Source organism: Euprymna scolopes, chromosome 25 (assembly GCF_053919585.1).
Source record: "Euprymna scolopes isolate OS-2025 chromosome 25, ASM5391958v1, whole genome shotgun sequence".
NCBI classification, from domain to species: domain Eukaryota; kingdom Metazoa; phylum Mollusca; class Cephalopoda; order Sepiida; family Sepiolidae; genus Euprymna; species Euprymna scolopes.
The window spans coordinates 60,499,504-60,519,734 of record NC_136506.1 but is presented as its reverse complement, the minus strand read 5'-3'; the positions used below and the strand labels follow the sequence as shown (position 1 = coordinate 60,519,734).

The 20,231-nt window shown below is 34.4% G+C and overlaps 1 protein-coding gene across 1 annotated transcript; it reads right to left on the bottom strand.

The window, feature by feature from the left end:
* Window positions 1–1,618: 1,618 nt before the first annotated feature.
* Window positions 1,619–19,292, bottom strand: LOC145247377 (rRNA methyltransferase 3, mitochondrial-like). The gene is made up of 4 exons (XM_080109059.1): window positions 18,861–19,292; window positions 4,978–5,222; window positions 3,458–3,616; window positions 1,619–2,272 (listed from the first exon to the last, which is right to left on the bottom strand). Exons 1-4 carry the CDS (start codon window positions 19,199–19,201, stop codon window positions 1,659–1,661), a joined length of 1,359 nt encoding a protein of 452 aa, XP_079965185.1. The 5' UTR covers window positions 19,202–19,292; the 3' UTR covers window positions 1,619–1,658.
* Window positions 19,293–20,231: the final 939 nt, after the last annotated feature.

Here is a 20,231-nt window from a genome sequence, read left to right as displayed (position 1 = left end):
CTGCAGACAGACAAATGAGCGAGACCTACATGCTTCAAACCACAGCAGGTAATGGAAACTTTCATCAATTCAGATAGCAATGAAGCAAATTTTCTTCATTAGTATGATTATTCTAATTTGTGATGTTGACCTAGATCTTGATCTTGTCATCTATGCATCTAAACAAGTAGCGGCTGACAAAAAGTCCATATTTTTTACTAGGCATATGCAAAAACTCTGCATTGATTTGATTGGCAATTAGTACTCAACAGTTATCCTTGTTTGCACTATCTGCATGGAAAAAAAAAAAAAACTTCAATACAACAGGGCACACCTTTGAGTAGCAGGCAAGGACAAACCACACAAGAAGGTCAAAATCAATGTCAGGTGCTCTATGTACAACAAGCACCTCTGTGTGAAGCAAGGCTCAACCTGCTGGACAAACTTCCAATCCAAAATGCAATACTGGCATTAGATAGAAGTTTCTAACCGTTATGCAATTTCTTCTTTTTTTCAATTTGGGAGGCCAGGTATGAGGCGAGTTAGTGTGGAAGGCTTAAGTCTGGTATGGTTATGACATTTTATGGTAAACATAGAAGCTTTAGTTTTAAATCAAAAACTTATGTCAGTATATTAACTAAATTTTGTTCCTTAATTATATAGTGTGTAGCTTACTATTCTTTAATTTTTAGGCTTACATACATTGTAAGTATTATTCAGAAAAAAATTGTTGTGCAGAACTAGTTTTTAATCTAAGATCTGATTCAAGAGTGCCTACATTGAAGGTGGACTTGCAGTTCTATGCCATTGTGAGTCTCTGTGAAACAGCTAGCATTGAAGCGTCTTAAACACAAATAAATCAATGCAAAAATCAATATCATCATCATTATGAGCTGGTGAACAACATTTCTTTTTAAAATGAAATACATAAAAGTCAGTTAAGAACAAATTTGCATGAAAAACACCTGGATGATGCTTTGTTCTTTTCATTGATAAAAATCTCTACCTGATGTATCAAAAAATAAACAGAAACAAAGTCTAGGACTTTTTGTCTGCAGCTTTCATTGTTTGTGCGAGCTACAGCATTGTTTTACTGTGGAAATGATTATATATCTCACATTCAAAAACTCTAATTTATATTTTATCACTCGTAACTCTTTTCTGTAGATAAGAATTTGCATTTTTTTTTTCATTCTATTCGTGAAAATAGTTGTTTTCTATTATACTCACACTAAAATAAAAAAACAGGTTTGAATATATCGAATGCCTTGTTCTTTTTTAAACCTCCAGACTAAGCCAGTTTTTTGGAGAGAGTAGCAAGAATCCCAAAACAATTATTTATACTATATTTATATCTATTGAGATACATCACTGTTTGTCTCTTTTCTCTGAAAGGTTAAGATCCCTGTCCCTAAACAATCGTTCACTACAGTTACTGGCTATAATCAATTGCACTTGCATAGGAATATAATAGCCAAATATAACAACAACCAAGGTTAAGATAAAGCTTCAAAACATAGAAATGAAAACAATAACTCATCATAGAAATATCAATATCCTCTGCAAAAAACATCACTCTTCATGACCCGATAAAATCCCACCATCTTTATCCCCCTCTTCCAAAAATAAAGATAGAAAATTGAAAACAAAACAACTTTTATGCCATCATAAGAAAATTACTATTGACAAATACTGGAAACGTCTTTTCTTCTTTTTACAGATTTTTTCATGTTCAATTTCAAATTTAACCGTTTATCAATTTGTTTGCGAATCTCAAACATAATGATTCCTGCAGCTACGACAGAATTAAGACTTTCCACACCATTAGCGAGAGGTATATAAATCACATGTCCATAATGACTAAAGGCCAACTTCTTCGCTTCTGAACTTAAGCCATGAGACTCACTACCAATGATAAGTACAGTCTGTTCCTTGTCAAAGGAGAACTGTTGATACGGCTTTGATGGGATTGGGGCATTTGTATATAAATGTTCTGCATAATCATTCTCTTTGGAATCATTGGATAGTTCTTCCTTTCCAACAATCTCTGGATCATTTTCTGATGGTGGATATTCACAAAGGTTTACAAGAGAATCCAGTTCTTCAAAACTCAAAACATTTTTGTTAGAGTTTGTTAATTGGTCATTTAAAGATGCTGATGCTAGCAAAACTCTGGCATCTGAAGAAATATAATTTGGTATCTGAGACCAAGAAATACCATTTAAGATTGGTATACGGAAGTGACTGCCACAGCCTGACCTGATTACCTTTGGTTCCCAAACATCAACACTGCCTGTAAATAAAGAATAAAATGCATGATTCAGTAAAAAAACAATCAACAGTTTTTTTTAAAAAAGTGTTTGAATTTGACATTTGAAAGTAAACCAGCTACAATGATTGTATTATTTTTCATTTATATTGAAGTACTTAATATTTGCACATGAATAAGAAGAGGGAGGAAATGGAGAGGAAAGAAATGAAGAAAGAGTGAGAAAGATGCAGAGAAGGAGAGAGAGAGACCTTGAGCGATATATTTAGTACAAATTTCCTGCTTGTACTCCTCTCTATCACTGAGCATTCCAAATTTCATTACACAGTTCTTGAGGTGCCAGATCATCTACTGTTATATTTATGTGCATCTGATAATCGAAGATAGTAGAGAAGTCAGATTCATTGATATGGATGACTACATGTTAGCAACCCATTTACTAAACATGACTGATCCTGTCAGTCCTAAAACAAAGGTTCCTATTGTTTTATAACATTGTTTCGCATTAGCAAGTAAAATTCCAGTGATTTGTCTTGTACCAGCAAATGGTCTTTAGTAGAATTGCCTTTATATATGCAATTAGTAATGACTCAACAAACCTCAGATCACAATATCTAGACTCTTCTTTCTACGATTGGAAGAGATCCACTATAACTGTCTATGAACAGCCAATAACACAGTGTACTATCAATATAGATGTTTACCTCAGGGAAAGTTGTATTCACATCCTATCAAGTGGTCAACAATTTGACCTTGTCCCTCAGCCATTGTATCTTACCTGGCCATATTAGTAGCATTGTTCTGCACTTTTGGCAATCACTCTTGCCTTTATACTGGTAGTTGGTAAAATTAGTGCTAAGACAGCAGCATATGGAAGGAAGTATGACATCACTTTCATATAGTTGCACAGCTGCAATCAAATCTTGGCCTTGGGTTCCACTAGTCATTTATATGCTTGTCCTCGCTATGATTTTTCCTCATAGGCAGAGAACCAATATCTAGAGCATACTGTAGTACAATAGAGACTGCATGAGACACAGCCATTTCAATCCTTTTCAATTCAATTCCCTCCAAATCTGCTAGTTCAACCAACCACTTGATTCTGTTTTGATGCATGATGCTACTTTTTCTACCAAGACAAGCTAGTGATATAATATTGAGACAGTGACAGTAATAGAGGAAAATGGACATTGTCCCTAAATAACTTACCAACAGTAGTTAAGATTCTTTGACATCCTACAGCAGCAGCTGTTCGAATAAGTGATCCCATGTTTCCTGAATCTTGAATACTATCACAAATCAACGTCAGGGGAATCATCTCAGTTTGTGGAACCATGCATTCTCCTGCAGCTGGCATTTTGAAAACACCTAGAAGAAACCAAATCAGAAAAAAGGGAAATAAAAGCAACAACAAAATGTTTAACAGAAAAAAAAAAAAAAAAAAAAAATTAAAAAACATTTAAATTTTGATACTTTTTTTGCAATCATAAAAATATTTTACTGGTCTATATATCCATTGGGTTTAATTTTGTCCATGAAATAAAAGTTTAATTAAATCAAGACACTTACCTGCAGGGCCTTAATGATTTGTTTTAAGGCTTGGTTGAATGCTGAAATTAAATTCATTATCAAGATCCTTTGCAACAATGGCTATCCATTAGACGTCGTTCACTCTATCATCAGAAATAAAATTTTCTAATTTCTATGAAAGTAAACCAGTTTTTGTGAACAGTTGTCTACTTTATCTTTGCCTACCTTGGCTAGGTAATATTAGTAATAGATTAAGCAAACAATTCTCTTTCTACAACAATATTATTTTACCCCAAATACAATTTTTTTTATTTCATCAATCTGATCTTAATGTCTATTTGAAAAGATGTTCTTCCTTCCCATGATGATAATCCTATTATTTATTTAAATGTAATTACAGTTTGCACTACATTGGAAAGACATTGCAAGGATTAGACATTCCAATCAAACAACACACCCATAAAAATTCATCAGGAAAATTATTTACCATTGGATGTTTTGAACAATACTTATTAGACTTCTATCGCTGATCATGTAATAAATAGGTATAACTCTTGAATTTTAGTATTGATTTATTTTCCATTCTAAGTGAGTCATACTCTCCCTTATTGCCTTAAAATTCTAGAAAATATTTTTAATGAGTCTTTGAAAACTTCTTTGTAAGCCAAGAGAAAATCTCAGACTTAATGTACTTTCTATTTGAACTCCCTTCCCTTTCTCTAGCTATAATTCTCATAGAATTTTTTTCTGAGTTTAACATTGATTTAGCTCTGTTGAATCAAGTTGGAAACCAGTTAGCTAGCCTGTCTTCTTTTTAATTTTTTTTTTTTTTTAATTCATCATGCCAGACATTCACTATTTCAGACACTCTAACCGTCCTTTTACTGCAATTACATGTACTTTTGTGTTTTTATATTTCTTTTTTGTTATGACTAAGCATGTGGAGTTATGTGTATATTTATATGTCTGTTTTTTTATCCACATATATTTTTGTGCAATTCAGCATGGAACCACTTTATTTGGTTTTTAATCAGGTCACTAAATTTTAATAAATGGTGAAGGAGATTATTGTTGAACCTCACTTGAGCACCAAATGAAGAATTCCACTAGTGACTCAACACAAATCCCCTGTTCCCATCTCTCACATACAATAAAACAAAATATTTTAATAAAATAATTTTTTTTTTAAAGTCACTTACCCATAATTCCTGATGGAGTTACAACATCCGACCACAACTTCAAGTGTTTATATTTTACTTTATAAATAGGAATCTGGCTAGATGGATCCAAGGGTAATTTGTTTGGGTCGACTTCACTGGTGAAGTAAATGGAACAGCACTTTGCACCTGCGAGGAGAGCATCAGAAATGAGACGCTGACCTTCTAGCAAGATCTGTTGAGTCTTTTGGCGCAGTTTCTTTGATTTTGCATTCGTTACAAGAACTCTGACAAGAGAAAAACATTTGTAAATTTATATTTTCATAGATTCTAAAAAAGATTAATAGTTTTTATGATTATAGATTATTATTAAAAGATATATAACAAGTGATATTAAATGCATATACATGTAGGAGTAGGCTGTATGAGGACCTATATGCAAATCTAGGAGTGCAGTTTCATTTTTGATGCATTTTGGTATAAGAAACATGAATCAAAAAATTTTTTTGGAAAAGTAGCCATTTTTGGTGGTTAGCTTCCAAAATAACTGCTAAAATAGCTATTTTCGGCTAAAAAAAAAAAAAGAAAAAAATTATAAATTCTTTCTTCTCCTTTTCATGCACTCACCGTTAGAATTATTTTAAAATGACTTCGGGAGTGGCTTTGTAATGAGCAGAAATGCTGTGATTGATTGCATTGACAAACTGGCTCGTCACTATTTCAACCATGCCATCGCTAATCTAAATAGAAAGACAGCCAAAAAGAAGGGACTAACACTCAAAGTCAGAACGGGCACTCTACAAGGAATGGAGGGAAACTACCTTCACTATTTGAAAGATTTCCCCATAAGTAGTTTACTCGACATTGATAAAGATATGGATGGACTGAAGAGCCAGGAAAAAGTTTTTTATTATGATCAAAGAAATGAAAGAATATATCGTTTGAGTGTAGAAATAGTGAGTGGGTAGAGGAGCAATTACAGCTGATGGAGCTGAGGAATAAAGGGATTCGGAGAATGATCTGCCCATGCCCCTAGATGACAACTGTGACGTGGATGATGTGGCCACTCAAAAAGCAGACACGTTAGATATGATGCTCTCACCAGATATCAAATTGTGTTGTGTGATTGCCTGTCTTCTGTGAAAAACGCAATTGTTGCTGTTTGCGTGAACTGTAATATGTCAGCTAAAATGGTTATTCTAGCCTTTAAACTTGTATGCAAACATTTCTACAAACACACATACTACCTTTCTAAAGAGGATGTCATTGCTAATGAGCCTGATTTTTATCACCTCTTACCAGCAGAAGTTCAATGATACAAACCAAAAAGACTCACATTCAGCAACCAATGAGAAAAAAATGAAAACTCCTAAATAAAAAGATTATTCAGAGTATAAAAAAGTTCTTCCTTTTGAAAGAATGATCAACAACTACAAGCAGTTGCTTGCTGTGTGGAGTGAAATGTTGCTAATGCTTTGTACATTTCAAATTAGTTAAAACTGGCCCACAAAGGTTTGTAAGCTTTTGTTTTTTCTAGAAATTTAATCATACTTGGATTAATTTTCATAGTTTTCTTCATGTTATTTTTATCAATTTCCAATGATTACTTCTTTCTTGCCTCATGCTTTCAGTTATCTTAATGGAATATTAGTTGGTTTCTGTGTCTAATATACTGTGGACTGTGATCTGTTAAAAGCAAGCCTAAATGTTGAGGATGATTGGAGTGTGGAGGAGGATTAATGGGATTCTCTGTATGCTACAAACAAATTTGGGTTAAAATACCCCCCCCCCAAATACCCCCAAAATTCCATTTTTCAACTAAATATCCCATAAATAATATCCATGAACACAATTTTAATATGAGAAAAGAGCATAGATCAATTACAAGCACATAATATATCATTTATTTACAGAAATTAGTAATATTTATTCATTTTATCACAAAATCCCAAGTTTCGCCAGTTTTTTTGGGTGCTAACCACCAAAAATTGACTTTTTTCAAGAATTTCTTTTGAATCTTACTCAGGCCACTAATTGACACCAAAAACTCATGAATTTGAAGATAAGCCCTATTTTCAACCTCATACAGTCCACTTCTAATACATGAACAAAAACTTGAAAAAAAAAAAAAAAAGAGAAATGGAATAATTTCTCAGTTGGCAAGATTTAAGCATCATAAATTTGCAAAAGAGAAAAGTACTCATACAAAATATATAGTTTTACTGACAGCTGAAGACAACAGGATAAAAAGTTTGTAGAATACAAAATTTCAAGGAGTTCCAAGAATGTTCTGGTGAAAGAGCTATTTTGTGTGAAAGGAGAAATTACATACACATATTTGTTTTGACTAGCATCATGTGTGTAAATGAAATAGACATGAAGATGTATATGTGTACGATAGCATGCCTGATAATGAGTGATTGTATTTACTAACTTATGTGCAAGAGGGTTCGGTTAACAGAGTGTATATGCTGATGCTGTCTTTAGTAGTTTGCTAAGGTTTTGTTGGATCTGTTAAGGCTTTTTGGCCAAAGGTTATGATTAACTTAAAATGTACCCACATATGTTGTGTATGGAAGAAAAATACTGGAATAAAAAAGAAAAAAAAACATGCATTTGGGTTTTTATAATTTAAGATTTTAGTACTGAATATTCCCTGCACTGTGATTGGATAAAAGAAACTGCTTATTTGAGCTTTCGTCAACTCAAAAGTTGATATGTAATAACAGTATTAACTGCCACGACTACTTTCAACAATCTCCCAAATAGATGTGGATAAAATTCTGACTCATATTTTACAGGTTGAAAGTTTTGCTTTTCTTAAAAAAAAAATCATACTAAGTCAAACACATGCTAATCTTTAAAAATAAAAATTTGTGATATTTGTTGTCTTATTATTTTTTTTTTTAAATATTTATCTAATGATAAAGAAATATCAATTTTTGGCGCACACTTAGGAAATTGACCCCCACCTCTAAATTCGGCAATTTACACTTTTTTTCTTTTCCAGTCGATTACAAACTTAACTTTCAAATTAAAAAAGAAATTTTGAAAAAAAAAAAAGAATTTTTATGACTTTTATTGTCGGGGTAACAATTATTTGTTGTGAATTAAAAAAAAAACTACTTGTCTGCCCCGAAGCGTTGGAAAAAATTTATTTTTTGATTGTTGAATTCTTTAAACTATTTGGTTTTTTAAATAAATTATTTCTTACTTTTAGTAACAATTTATTTGTATCAAATACTAAAAAAGTTTGACCCACTGAATTGTCAGAGGTTTTTACTCATAAATGAAAAAACGTATTTTTTTATACAATTAAAATTTGTCTTTAATCTTTTGTTTGAACTGGCTATTTTTGGAATATTTTTCCAATGCTAAAATAGGACATAACTATAATATTCATTTACAGCATACTCGAATACCTGTAAAAGTCGTCATTGAGTTGGAAAGAAAGTAAAAATTGACCTCAACCCTTTTTTTTTTTTTTTTTTTTTTTTTTTTTTAGACAGGAATTTTCACTGGTCACATAAGAGAGCTGCAATAATTTTATCGGTGATGGTCACAAAGTAGGTCTTCAATTTAGTCAAACGTTATAATTGAAAACTGATCCTCGACAATAAAAGTCATAAAAAATATTTTTTTACAATCTGAAAGTAATTGTAATCAATGAGACTGACGTGAAAAAAGAAAAATGTGTAAATTTTGGAATTTAGAGGTGGAGGTCAATTTTCTAAATGTCTGCCCAATTTTTAATTTGAACATTCATATTAAAACTGGTTAACTGTGGTATTATTAGAGATGAGATACCATGAGCAATGACCAATGGCAAAGTGAAACCACTACACATTTTTATAATCTCAAAAATTGGTGTGTAATGAATATTATTCAAAAAGAATGAAAAAGAAAATACTTGCAGAAATCTGATGTCATATTTTTCACTGATGAACTAAAAACTAGCCTATATTATTTTGTTTTTCTTTAACAATTTCATTTTAAAAATAAAGAAAATTCTTGCAAGTTGGAATATTTCCCTTTGGAAACAAAATCAAGAAACAATTGTCAAATTGCATAATTTCTATTTAATTTAAAAGATGTCATGCCTTATTGTGATAAAATAACTTTTTTTTTATCTTTAGCAAAAAGCAAAATACTTTCATAAAGTTTATTGCAATAAAGTCTAGCATAAATACTTGCCTCCTGAGAAGAGCAACGTTCAGTGGTGGGAAAATTTAGCTCCTCAAATATCGGCACTCTGGATTGTAGTAATAAATTTTTTTTAAAAATTGCCCCTGTATAGAAGGATCTCTTTCCTTTAATAGAAGACAAAATGGATACTACACCCAAAAAAAATTATTTATAAAGAAATGTAAATTAATTTTACAAATAAGGCACAAGGCCAACAAGGACAAGTGAAACGGGAAGGTAGTCATCTTCTATCATTCTATTAACTACACACATTTGAACCCATTCTTGAATGCCTACTAGACACTACCCTCGAGTGTCAAGGTCTCTCTCTACTGGGCTTTGTCAGGACCACCTGGCATGAGAATACTTCTTTCCTACAAGTAAACCCTGACTAAATATTCATCCTTGTAAAACATTCACAGCAAGAACTCGTCTTCTACCACAACAGAAAAAGAATTTCCTTTCTTCCTCAATGTGCCTGGTGTCAGGCAAAATTTCTATTTGACAGACATTGAGTGCCGTCTATGCAGCACAATATGACAGACTGCAAAATAGTCATCTTCAAATATCTTATTGCGATAGCAATATCTATATATATTCCAGCAAAATGGCAGAGAAGGTTAATTTAGTCTCAGTTGATCTGAAGGACAAATAGGGTTCTTGACTGTTCAGTTGGAAGAAATGTTGGCTCTGATTGTAAGTCTTTCAGTCGAAAAACCAAGTATTATCATAACCTCTCAAAATAAAACATTGTTAAACTTGAATTGTGATTTTGTTTGTTGTTTTTTTTTTTTACATAGGCATCACCATTTATCAAGGTCAAGAGGCCACTCGAGGATAAGGGTTAAAGAGTGTACAGTAGAAATTGGACAATATAGAAATCGTTAGTAATCTGTAAATTTGTTAACTTCTATGGAACAGCTCATCAAAAACTTGTTTACATTAGACTTGAAGACAACCATATTGTAGTCAGCTGGAAAGCAGGAAAACAGAAGACAATTCCACAGGCGTGCAGTTCTAAGAAAGAAGCTTTGTTCATGGAATCTACGTTTAGGTTTAGGCACAGATAAAGAGTGGAGGAAATTAGTGATAGTGTTTTCTGCTAGACGGTTGTTTCTTATGAAAGTTTGGCGAAGGGGGACCATAGATTGAAGCTCAGTCGAGCACTTGCCATGAAAATAACGATAAAGCAGACAAACTTGCAACATCTCTTCTGTGAGAAAGAGGTTGCAGGGAAGAGAAAAGGACATCCCCTATGAGGCTATGAAGTCTATTTTGAACTCTATCAAGGCAGCTCCTGCCCAGATGTGGCAACAGTACTCCATCCTTGGACGTAGTGATATAGATAGAGAATTGTATTGGCAGTGAGATATCTACTGGATTGATAGAAGGATCCCACCATTTTTCCAGCGGCTTTGGCAATAGATTTTATGTACATGTTCCATTTCAGATCAGGAGTAAAGGTCAAGCCCAGAAGCTTGTCAAAACATGAGGCTTCCAAGACGAGAGCCATTCATTTCAATTGATGCTAGATAGGGATCTGAGCGTTGGTTTTAGATGCATTAAAAGTAACAAGCCACCTCTTTCCCCATTGTACCAGTTGCTCAAGATTAGAGGAGAGAGAATCGCAGAGAACTTGGTCATTTACGGTCTTAGATATGCTACCATAGATAATAGTGTCATCAGCATAAATGTCTATGAATGATGTAAAGATGTGATTTGGAAGATCATTAATGTAGATACGGAAGAGAGTTGGGCCCAGGATGCACCCCTGAGGCTTCGTTGTTTTTGTTTTACGGCATATCAACCCATTTCAGGTTATTTAATGCCGAATCCAAAGATTTTGAAGAAAAATTTTTTAATAGAATATATTTGTTGTTTTCAAGTCGGTTTCTATTTAACCAATAGTTGGGACCCTAACAGGTACTACCACTCCGGGTCAGAGTGGACCTGGGAGAAATGGCAATTAAAGGGTGGCTCCACACTCCCCAAAGCCCGCAAGCTGGGCCTCACCACTGGATATAGTTTAAGGTCATATCTAGGACCGGCTGCAAGAGGGAAAGGAGGTTTTCTTGGTATGTTGTGCAGGGGAGGAAATTAAAAAGTTACATGAAATGCACCACTTTGGTCAAGAACGGATGTTATTCCTGGCAAGAGATGTTTTCCTGGAAACCACCGAGAAGGAGGTTAGGGAGGTAGTGGAGCACTGTCAGGAGTGCCAATCGATAGACCCCGGACCATCCAGACATGAAGCAGGAGAGTTACACATTGCGGAGGACTGGAAGCGATTGGCTATTGATGCGACCCATTATCACTATAAGCTGTATCTGTCGATGGTCAACTGTGGATCGGGGAAGTTTACCATATGGAGAGAGATCAGGGCAGAAGCTGCATGGGCGATCGGAGGTGTCATCAAAGAAATATTTATGAAAAGAGGGCCGGTTGAGGAACTGTTAATGGACAATGGCCTCGCTTTCCGATCAGAAGCCTTTAAAGAGGTGTGTGATAGGTGGGGAGTAAAGCAAGTTTTTAGGGTAGCGTATCGGCTGAGTGACAATGGGATAGTGGAGAGGAATCATCGCACCATCAAGGCTACTGTGAAAAAAAGCAACATTTCACCCATGGAGGCGGTGTTTTGGTACAACATCTCACTGAAAACCAGACAAAATGAGACAACTGTGCCTCATAGAGCCATCTTCGCATATAAGTGGCGGCATCCTTGCAACAAAACCGTAGGAATTAAGGGTGAAGAAGCTACCATTAAAGTGGGTGAGGTGTGGGTGAGGCCCCCCCCCCCCAATGCAAAATGTACCACTCGCTGTAGGGCGTAACAGGAACGCAGTCGAAGAACAACGTGATGGTAAATGGCGTTCCCCGGCATATCGTCGTGTAACCCTGCCGGTGCGCAGTGATGGCAGTGAAGAGGAGGAAGTCGATATCCACCAAGAAGCTAACGATGCACCCCAATTCGACTTAGCCCCACATTGTGGTTCTTTACAACCTGACGAGAATGTCTGTAGTGAACCTGAAAACATCAACCCCCAAGAAGTTGTCCCCCAGAGGCCTCAACGTGAGAGGAGGAAGCCTGCTTGGATGAAGGATTATGAAGTGTCTTATTGATCTCGAAGATCAGGTGGGCGTGTTGGGTATATGGTTAGAAGAAAAAAAAAAATAAATAAAAAAAAACGTACCAGACGTATCTGCATCACTCTTTAGGAAAGAAGAAGGAAAGAATGGCTAGCTCATTTATATACACAAAGGGCATCTTGGGAAGGCAGGGCATGATAGGAGAAGCTAATTCTTTTTTCCTGCCTCTTCCCTTTTTTTCTAGATAGGAGGATATAAAAGCTGGAAAAATTCCCTGGAGAGGCAAAAGAAAAGAGTCGTGAACATCTTCTCTTGAAAAGTATTTTGTGTTGCTGACGTTCAGATTGTGCGGTGTGACATTGGTGATGAGAGGCCAGGTGTGGTCGATTGGAAAAGAAGAGGGCAGAAACGTGCTGTTGTCGAGCGAGTGACTCGTGTATCAGAATTTTTGACACCCCTAACACGAAACTGCGAATGAAATATAAAAAACTCATAATTTCTCTTTTAAAAGTGGGTTGTTTATTTTCTTTATGGATTATACTTCCAAAATAAACTATTAAAGTTGTATAAAAAGTAATAGAAATATTATTTTTTTATTTTTTAAAAAACAGTAATGAAATTAATTGAATTTTACCAGTTCAGTATTTTTCAATTTTTAAACTTTAAAAATCTATCAAAATTTTTCTATTGATTTTATTTTTACGATATTTTCAGGGTCAATGTAAAATTTTATGCTCTTTCCAATAAACCGAATATAATATTTTAGACAAACGTTTTTTTTTTTTAATTCACGCCCCCCCCCCTATTTTCAAATGTCTATTAAAAAGTAAATAATTAATTTACTCACCAAAGTGTTATATATCCCAAACTGAATAAAAAAGATCGATAAATATTATATTCAAATTTAAAACAAAAAAAAGTAGTGTTTTTTTTTAGAAATTTACCTGTAAAGTCCGAAGTTTAAAACCTTTTTTTTTTTTAAAAAAACCATGTTGCTTGTTTTTTTGTTTAATGAAACCTTGTTCCTTGCTTCTTTAATTGAAAAAAAATTAGGGTTTGAATTACATTTTTCGAGTAGTTATAAGCTTGGAAAGACAGGGGTGGAATTATTCAATATTTTTTATGAAGTTTCTGACACACCTAGTCAGTGACTCACTCCTTCCCGAACTCCAGAACTAAATCCTGATTGTAACCTTAGAATAATTATTGAAAAAATTAACACTTAAAAAAAAAAAAAAAAAATACAAACTTACGTTTTAATTAATCGGAATGTTTACGTGAAAGGTACTTGTACAGTTTAATCAAGAATGAAAATATCAAAAAATTTGAATGAAGTTCTCCGAAAAAAAAAAAAAAATCACTTAATTAAGTAGTTTTTTGGGTTTTTTTTTGTTTTTTTTTTTTACAGCGAAAAAACAATTTGCTATGATACCAAGCAAAAGGTTCGATTTTTAGGAAGAAAAGCTAGTATTAAAGATGGGGAGGGAGTGTCGACGATTTAACTAGAGTTATCTCGCCGTGGTATTTCTAAAATTCAAACAAAAATTTACAAAAAATCCAAGATGACTGCCTTCAACCGTGGCTACCGAGAAAGAAGGCCGATGCATATGACAGCGTAACGTCACTTCCTAATTAAGTTGTAGGTATAGACAGCTTCCGGTATTCAACCACGTGGTCATGCTAACAGGCATAAAAAAATATGGCTACCATTATGTGTTACCGATTGTCCATGTATGTTCTAAAGAAAAAGAACAATTCTCCATTCAGAAAATAATTATTATAATTGCACATTTGGGATAATTTTAATCAAAACATCGTAAGTGAATTCGTGTTTGAACTTTTATTTTTATTGGAGAAAGTCGAATATTTCATTTTTTTTTTTTTTTTTTTTTTTTACTGCAAAACAATTTTTTTTTAATCCATGTGTACAGTAATACAAACCCCAATTTTTATATAATATTTTTCAGTCCGTTCTTTTAATAATAAATAAAACTTTTCACTGAGTATTTCCAAATATTTTAAAGTAAGCATTTTTCACGGCAGTGTTTTTTTTTTGTTTTTTTTAACGATTGGTGAATTATCAATATTTTAGCACGGGGCATAATTCATTTCTTTGAAATATATTTAAAACTTCAATTTTTTGTTTTTTATAACATTTTAACTATATGAGTTTGTTTTACTGTACACATAGATTCGAAAAAGTTGTCAAAAACAAATATATAAAAAATAAATGTTATCAAAGGCAAGATAAGTTACAAACATGCCGACATTTTTCTTTTTAAAATATATTGATAAACATTGTATTATTTTTGAAGCGATTACACGTTTTAAAGTGAGTAAAACCACTAAAAACCTTCCCAGATAGGTAGAAGAGTAACTTATCTTGCCTTTGATAACATTTATTTGTGATATATTTGTTTTTTGACAACTTTTTCGAATCTATGTGTACAGTAATACAAAACTAAAATTTAATTTAACTTGAAAATAATATTTAAAATACACGTGCGTACACTGCACAAGCACTCTTATTATTATCATAATAATAATAGTGATAATAATAATAAAAAAAACTGGTGTAGATGACATCGACTGGCGTCACACCACATCAACTAGTTGTGAAGAGTCAGGGAGGATGGAAAGACCGAGGTGAGAGAGTACTGACCAAATCTCCACTGGAAGTGTGCAGTTCAAATCTGGTACCTTGGGGAGGCATTTTGTCACCCAAACCCCAGGAAACACCAATGGCCGATGCCAACGAGAAATCAGTGACAACGGCTGTTGCGATAACATGCAATCATCTGCACAAATTGTCAAAAGGTGGAGAACACTGGAAATCTGGGGAGACTTGTCACTTGGTCTCCAGGGAACATCACAGGTCACTGCCAGTGAGCAATCACTGATGATGGCTTGTGAGACAACTAATACGCTACACATTTTGATGAAAAACATGGGGGAAAAAATGGACATAGAAGAACAGAAAACCAAAACTTTATAATTTCTGTATTTAAAGTAATAGTTATGTAAATATTTCGACATATAATCTTGTGGAGAAAATCCAGCTTCCAAATAAGGGGCACTCTGGATAGAAACAAGAATAATCTCAGTCATGAAAGATTTCTCCTCCACGGACTGAAGACAGAAAAGGTAAAGTGTAGCATCAAAACAGATACTACACTGATCTTGTTCCGAAGGCCAAAAAATATTTGTTTAATGTTTCTTTAATTGTTTGTTCCCTAAATTCATAATTCAGTTTTATCAGTATTAAATTGTATATTGCTGTAAAATTACTTAATTTTTTTACATAGATAATGTTTATATTTGATATGGAATAAAGTTCAGTTTAAGTAGTAATCGAACTGTGTTCCTTTTTCTTTTTAAAAATGTTTTATTTCTCTTTTTCAAATGGCCCTCATATAGTACTGACAAGTGACAGTCTGACAAATCTTACCTACATTGCCTACAGACATTTTTCAGTTAACAGGGCTTCTTAATCTCGGTGGCCGTGCTTTAACGCGCTCTCATAAAAACGTGTTTTTCCGCTGTAAAAAAAAAAAAAACAACAAAAAAAGAAAAAAAAAAGAAAAGCTACTCGATTAAATTAAGTGAATTTTTTTTCGGAGATCTTCAGTTCAAAACGGATACGTACAATATAACCTTTTTTCGATATTTTCATTTTTTTAATGTCTTGATTAAACTGTATAAGTACCGTTTTCTGAATATTAAAACCATTATTATCCAATGTAATTCCTCATGTTTTCACTGGTGCCGATGTTTTCTTGTCAACTGAACAAGTTTGGTTTAAATAGGTTTGTTACAAAATTTTGGGTCAAAGTGCTACAGAGTACCAAAGACTGATTGTTTTTAAAGAGTATTTGGCTCTGTTTTAAACGAATATCACATTTCAAGTTGTCGCCGACAAGTAGTTCTTTTTTTTTTTTTTTTTTTTTTTTTTTTATTCAATTTTCACCCCAAACAAGGCACAGTGCCACTTTGAAGCAGGGGGCTACTATTAGGGACTTAATTAGCGGGGTCATTATGAAGGGAGAAGAGTAGAAAGATGTTTGTTAACATTACACTTGAACTTCTGCATATCATTGCAGTTGGGAAAGCAGAATCCCGGAAGGGAGTTCCAAAGACCCGCAGTTCTGGGGAAGAAACTATTGGAGTAAAAGGCTTTCTTGCACCTAGGGATCTCCACTGTAAAGGGATGAGACTTAGTAGCTTGTCGGGTTTGTCGGGGGTAGTTACGTCGGGGAGGTACAAGTGTTTGCAGTTCGTCAGAGCATTCACCATTAAAGTATTTGTAGAACGGGCAGAGGGATGCAACATCTCGTCGATGGGACAGAGGTTGAAGCCTAGATGACAGTTCAGGACCTATCAGGTTGGCGACTCTTTTTTGAACCCTGTCCAGGAGCGAGAGACAAGCAGCAGATGCACCAGCCCAGATGTGACAACAGTACTCCATACATGGGCGAATGGTTGCCTTATAGAGGTATAGGATACTGGCAGGCGTAAGTAGTTTTCTAGCACGGTAGTGGGAGCCAACCTTCCTTGCAGCAGCCTTGGCAATTCTCTCAATGTATCTATTCCAGTTCATATTCCCTGTAAACGTTAGGCCGAGGAGTTTAAAAGAAGTACTTTCAGGCAATGTGTTCTTGGCCATTGCTATTGGTGGTAGAGAAGGTTTCTTGTAGTTATTGAAGGAAACAAACTTAGTCTTAGCAGCATTGAATGAGACCAACCATTTTTGTCCCCATTCCACTACGGATTGGAGGTCATCCTCTAGTGTTTCTGCCATTTTCTTGGATATGTGTTCATTTGTTTTCCCCTCATATCTGTTATAGAGAGTGGTGTCATCGGCAAATATACCCATCTCCGAAACAATATTATCAGGGAGGTCGTTTATGAATATCAGGAACAATAGAGGTCCAAGGAGAGACCCCTGAGGCACTCCCGCATTTATGTCATATTGTTTGGATGTACGTCCGTCGAGGACAACTTTGATTTTTCTATTACTTAAGAAGGATTTAATTACGTTATGAATTCTTCCAGTGATTCCATATGATCTAATTTTCCTTAGAAGACCATCGTGCCATACCCTGTCAAAAGCCTTAGATATATCAAGGGCCACCACTCTACCCTCCCCTGTTTTATCCAATGAACGGTATATACGTTCAGAAACTACAGTTAAGATATCTGCTGTTGAACGGGCTTGCCTGAATCCATATTGTTTGTCAGTCAGGAGTTTAGCAGCTGTTAGGTGCTGGACAAGGACTTGATTAACTAAGGACTCAAATATTTTGGCGAAAAGCGGGAGGAGGCTAATGGGGCGATAATTTAGTGGGTCAGTTCTTTCACCAGAATTCTTGAAGACTGGTACCACAGAGGCGGTTTTCCAGCAGTCGGGAAAACAAGATTCGTTAAGGCATTTATTGTAAAGTTTGGACAGAACTGGAGCAACCTCGGCAGAGCATTTTTTTAATAGCACAGCCGGGATGAGATCTGGTCCACATGCTTTTGAGGTGTCTAGGTTTTTTATAATAGCATGTACCTGAGAAGGGGTGATTTTCAAATCGTCAAGTGTGGCGTCTGTTCGCAGAGGAAAATCAGGGAGTGAGTGGTGTACCGAGTTCAGTGTGGAGTTTGAGGCAAACCGACTGGCAAGCAGATTAGCCTTGTCAGTTGCCGTGCAAGCAACCTCATGATTGTTTGTTAGTGGGGGAATAATTGACTGTCCATTATTAACTACGCTGTTGTAGATTTTCCAAAAATCCCGGGTTCCTAATTTCTGTGCTTCGATGCGCTTTCTGGTGGTTTCAGAGTAATCTGACTTAGCTGTGTCTATCACTCTCTTACAATTATTTCTAGCTTCTATGAACTTCTGTTTATTTGAGCTGGACTTATGTCGGTTGAATCTGCGGAACGCATGCTGCCTTTGACAAATGGCAGCTGCACAAGCAGAAGTAAACCATTGGGGGGAGTGGGGCTTGCTATAGTATTTCCGTGCGGGAACATGTGCTTCAATAGCAGTTTTGAACCATTCAGTTGTCTCATTTGCACACTGTTCCGCTGGAAGAGTAAAGATATTATTAAGCAATGTATTCCGAGCGCGCAAAATCGAATGCGCATGCAAAAACAAACATGGCAACCAGTGAAGACAATAGGGAATACACTGAATATCATGAAGCTGACTTGTCGGTGACAATTTTAAATGCGATATTCGTTCAAAACAGACCCGAATATCCCTAAAAACAACTTTTTTTTAAAAAGCAAATCTTCAGTTAGTCCTCTAATGCACTTTCATCGAAAATTCAATTTTTAAACCTGACAACCGCATTCAAAAGTACTTCATGCGCTGACTGGAGTGGTGGAAAACTGAGTTGTACCATGCATTGTTTTAGAGGTCAAACAAATCAAGCAAAACGAAAAGCAAAAAACACCAGTGTAAGAACTGAATAGTTAAATGTCCTTGCTCTTATGTTAAGAATGGGTTTCTAAATAATAAAGTTATTATTTAAAAAAATAAATTAACACGAGGCGGGATTCTGTTAACTATTCTGTATCTTTACCGGTAAACAGCTTTAAAGGCATTGTAAAAACTTTTTTGTTTTTAAAATAAAATTAAGATTCTTGACACATCGGTTGCCACTTACCCAAATCTTTTGTCTCCTTCTTCAAGCTTCTCATATCTTAAAAGATTTGGAGTTTTTTCTTTTGTAAAATCTGACTTTCTAACATTTTTTGGTTTCGTTTTTTTCTCATGTGTTTCATGGGGATAAAAATGTTCATCACATTTTCGCGATTCACTAGTTTCGACATTATCAACGATATATCCTTGCTTCTTTAATAATAGCTTTTCTTGTTCTTCTGGGGTAATTATTCGAACAGATCGACGAAAAACATCGCTGCGTGCATACCGTACTGGACATCTAACTAAACTTTGTATCAGAAAAGAAAAAGAGGAAGGACACGCTTTAAGGACGGAAGCCGCCATTTTGAATTGTGAATGATTATTAAGCTAATAAGAGTTAATTCCCTTGGATTTTTTTTCAGTTGATTTTCTTCAGAATGAATTTTTGTTTTTCTCTTGCATTTTATCAACTTATTGTACGCTCTTTTCTCTGTAGTAATTTAAAAATAAAAATGAATGACAAAATAGCTTGTACACCAAAGAACTATGAATTTATTGAAAGAAAGAAAAAGGACTGACGATGCATATTTGTTTAAATGTCATTTAAAAAAAAAAGTAACAGAATACTCACAGTTGAAACTTTATAATAGCATATAAATTTTCAAAAAAAGAATTGTCTTATGTGTGTGTGTGTGTGTTTTAATAAAATCGTTCAAAAGGTCTTATTAGCAGACGATAAATATTTTTTTTTAAAGAAATTCTTTTTTTTTACAAAGGCCACTCAAGGATAAGTGTTAATGTTTGTACGGTAGTCATTGTGACAGTAGTATAGTAATAATTTGTGGTGGAGATTTGATATAATTGGATTATTTATAAGTACAGTTCGATAAGAATTTGTTTACGTTGGACTTGAAGACGACATTATTGTAGTCAGCTGGAAATAAGACCAGTGGAACAGAATTCCACAGGCAGGAAGTTCGGCGCTTTTACAGTTTGTTACTGTGCAAAGGGAGACAACTCTCGTCTGCTAAAAGATTCGTTCATTTTTTTTCATCTCATAATTTTTTTTTTCATCTCATAATTTTTTTTTTTCATCTCATAATTTAGGACGCAATATTTTTTATTAAATCAAAACACTAAAAAGAAAAAAGAAAAAAAAAAAGAAAACTGCGGCGATCTTTTTTTTTGTCTTTACGCGACTATTAAGAGAATCGTTTCTGTTTTCATATCATACTTTACGATGCTAAAACCAACGAACAAACGATATTTGCATTAGATAAAAACATTTAAAAATAAAGTTGCGGTAACTTTTTTTTTATTATTCAAAAAGTAAATGTCATGGTAAGGTTTTTAAAAAATAGTCGGTAAATGTGTATTTCAGCGGTGTAAATTA

What these genes read in the sequence shown, in the direction of transcription:
- LOC145247377 (XM_080109059.1), bottom strand. Translation starts at nt 19,201, where the DNA reads ATGGCGGCTTCCGTCCTTAAAGCGTGTCCTTCCTCTTTTTCTTTTCTG. An exon ending in GAAGGAGACAAAAGATTTGG is followed by an intron (nt 5,223 to 18,860) that starts GTAAGTGGCAAC and finishes TTCTCTTGTCAG; the next exon opens with AGTTCTTGTAACGAATGCAA. An exon ending in AAGAATCTTAACTACTGTTG is followed by an intron (nt 2,273 to 3,457) that starts GTAAGTTATTTA and finishes CTTTATTTACAG; the next exon opens with GCAGTGTTGATGTTTGGGAA.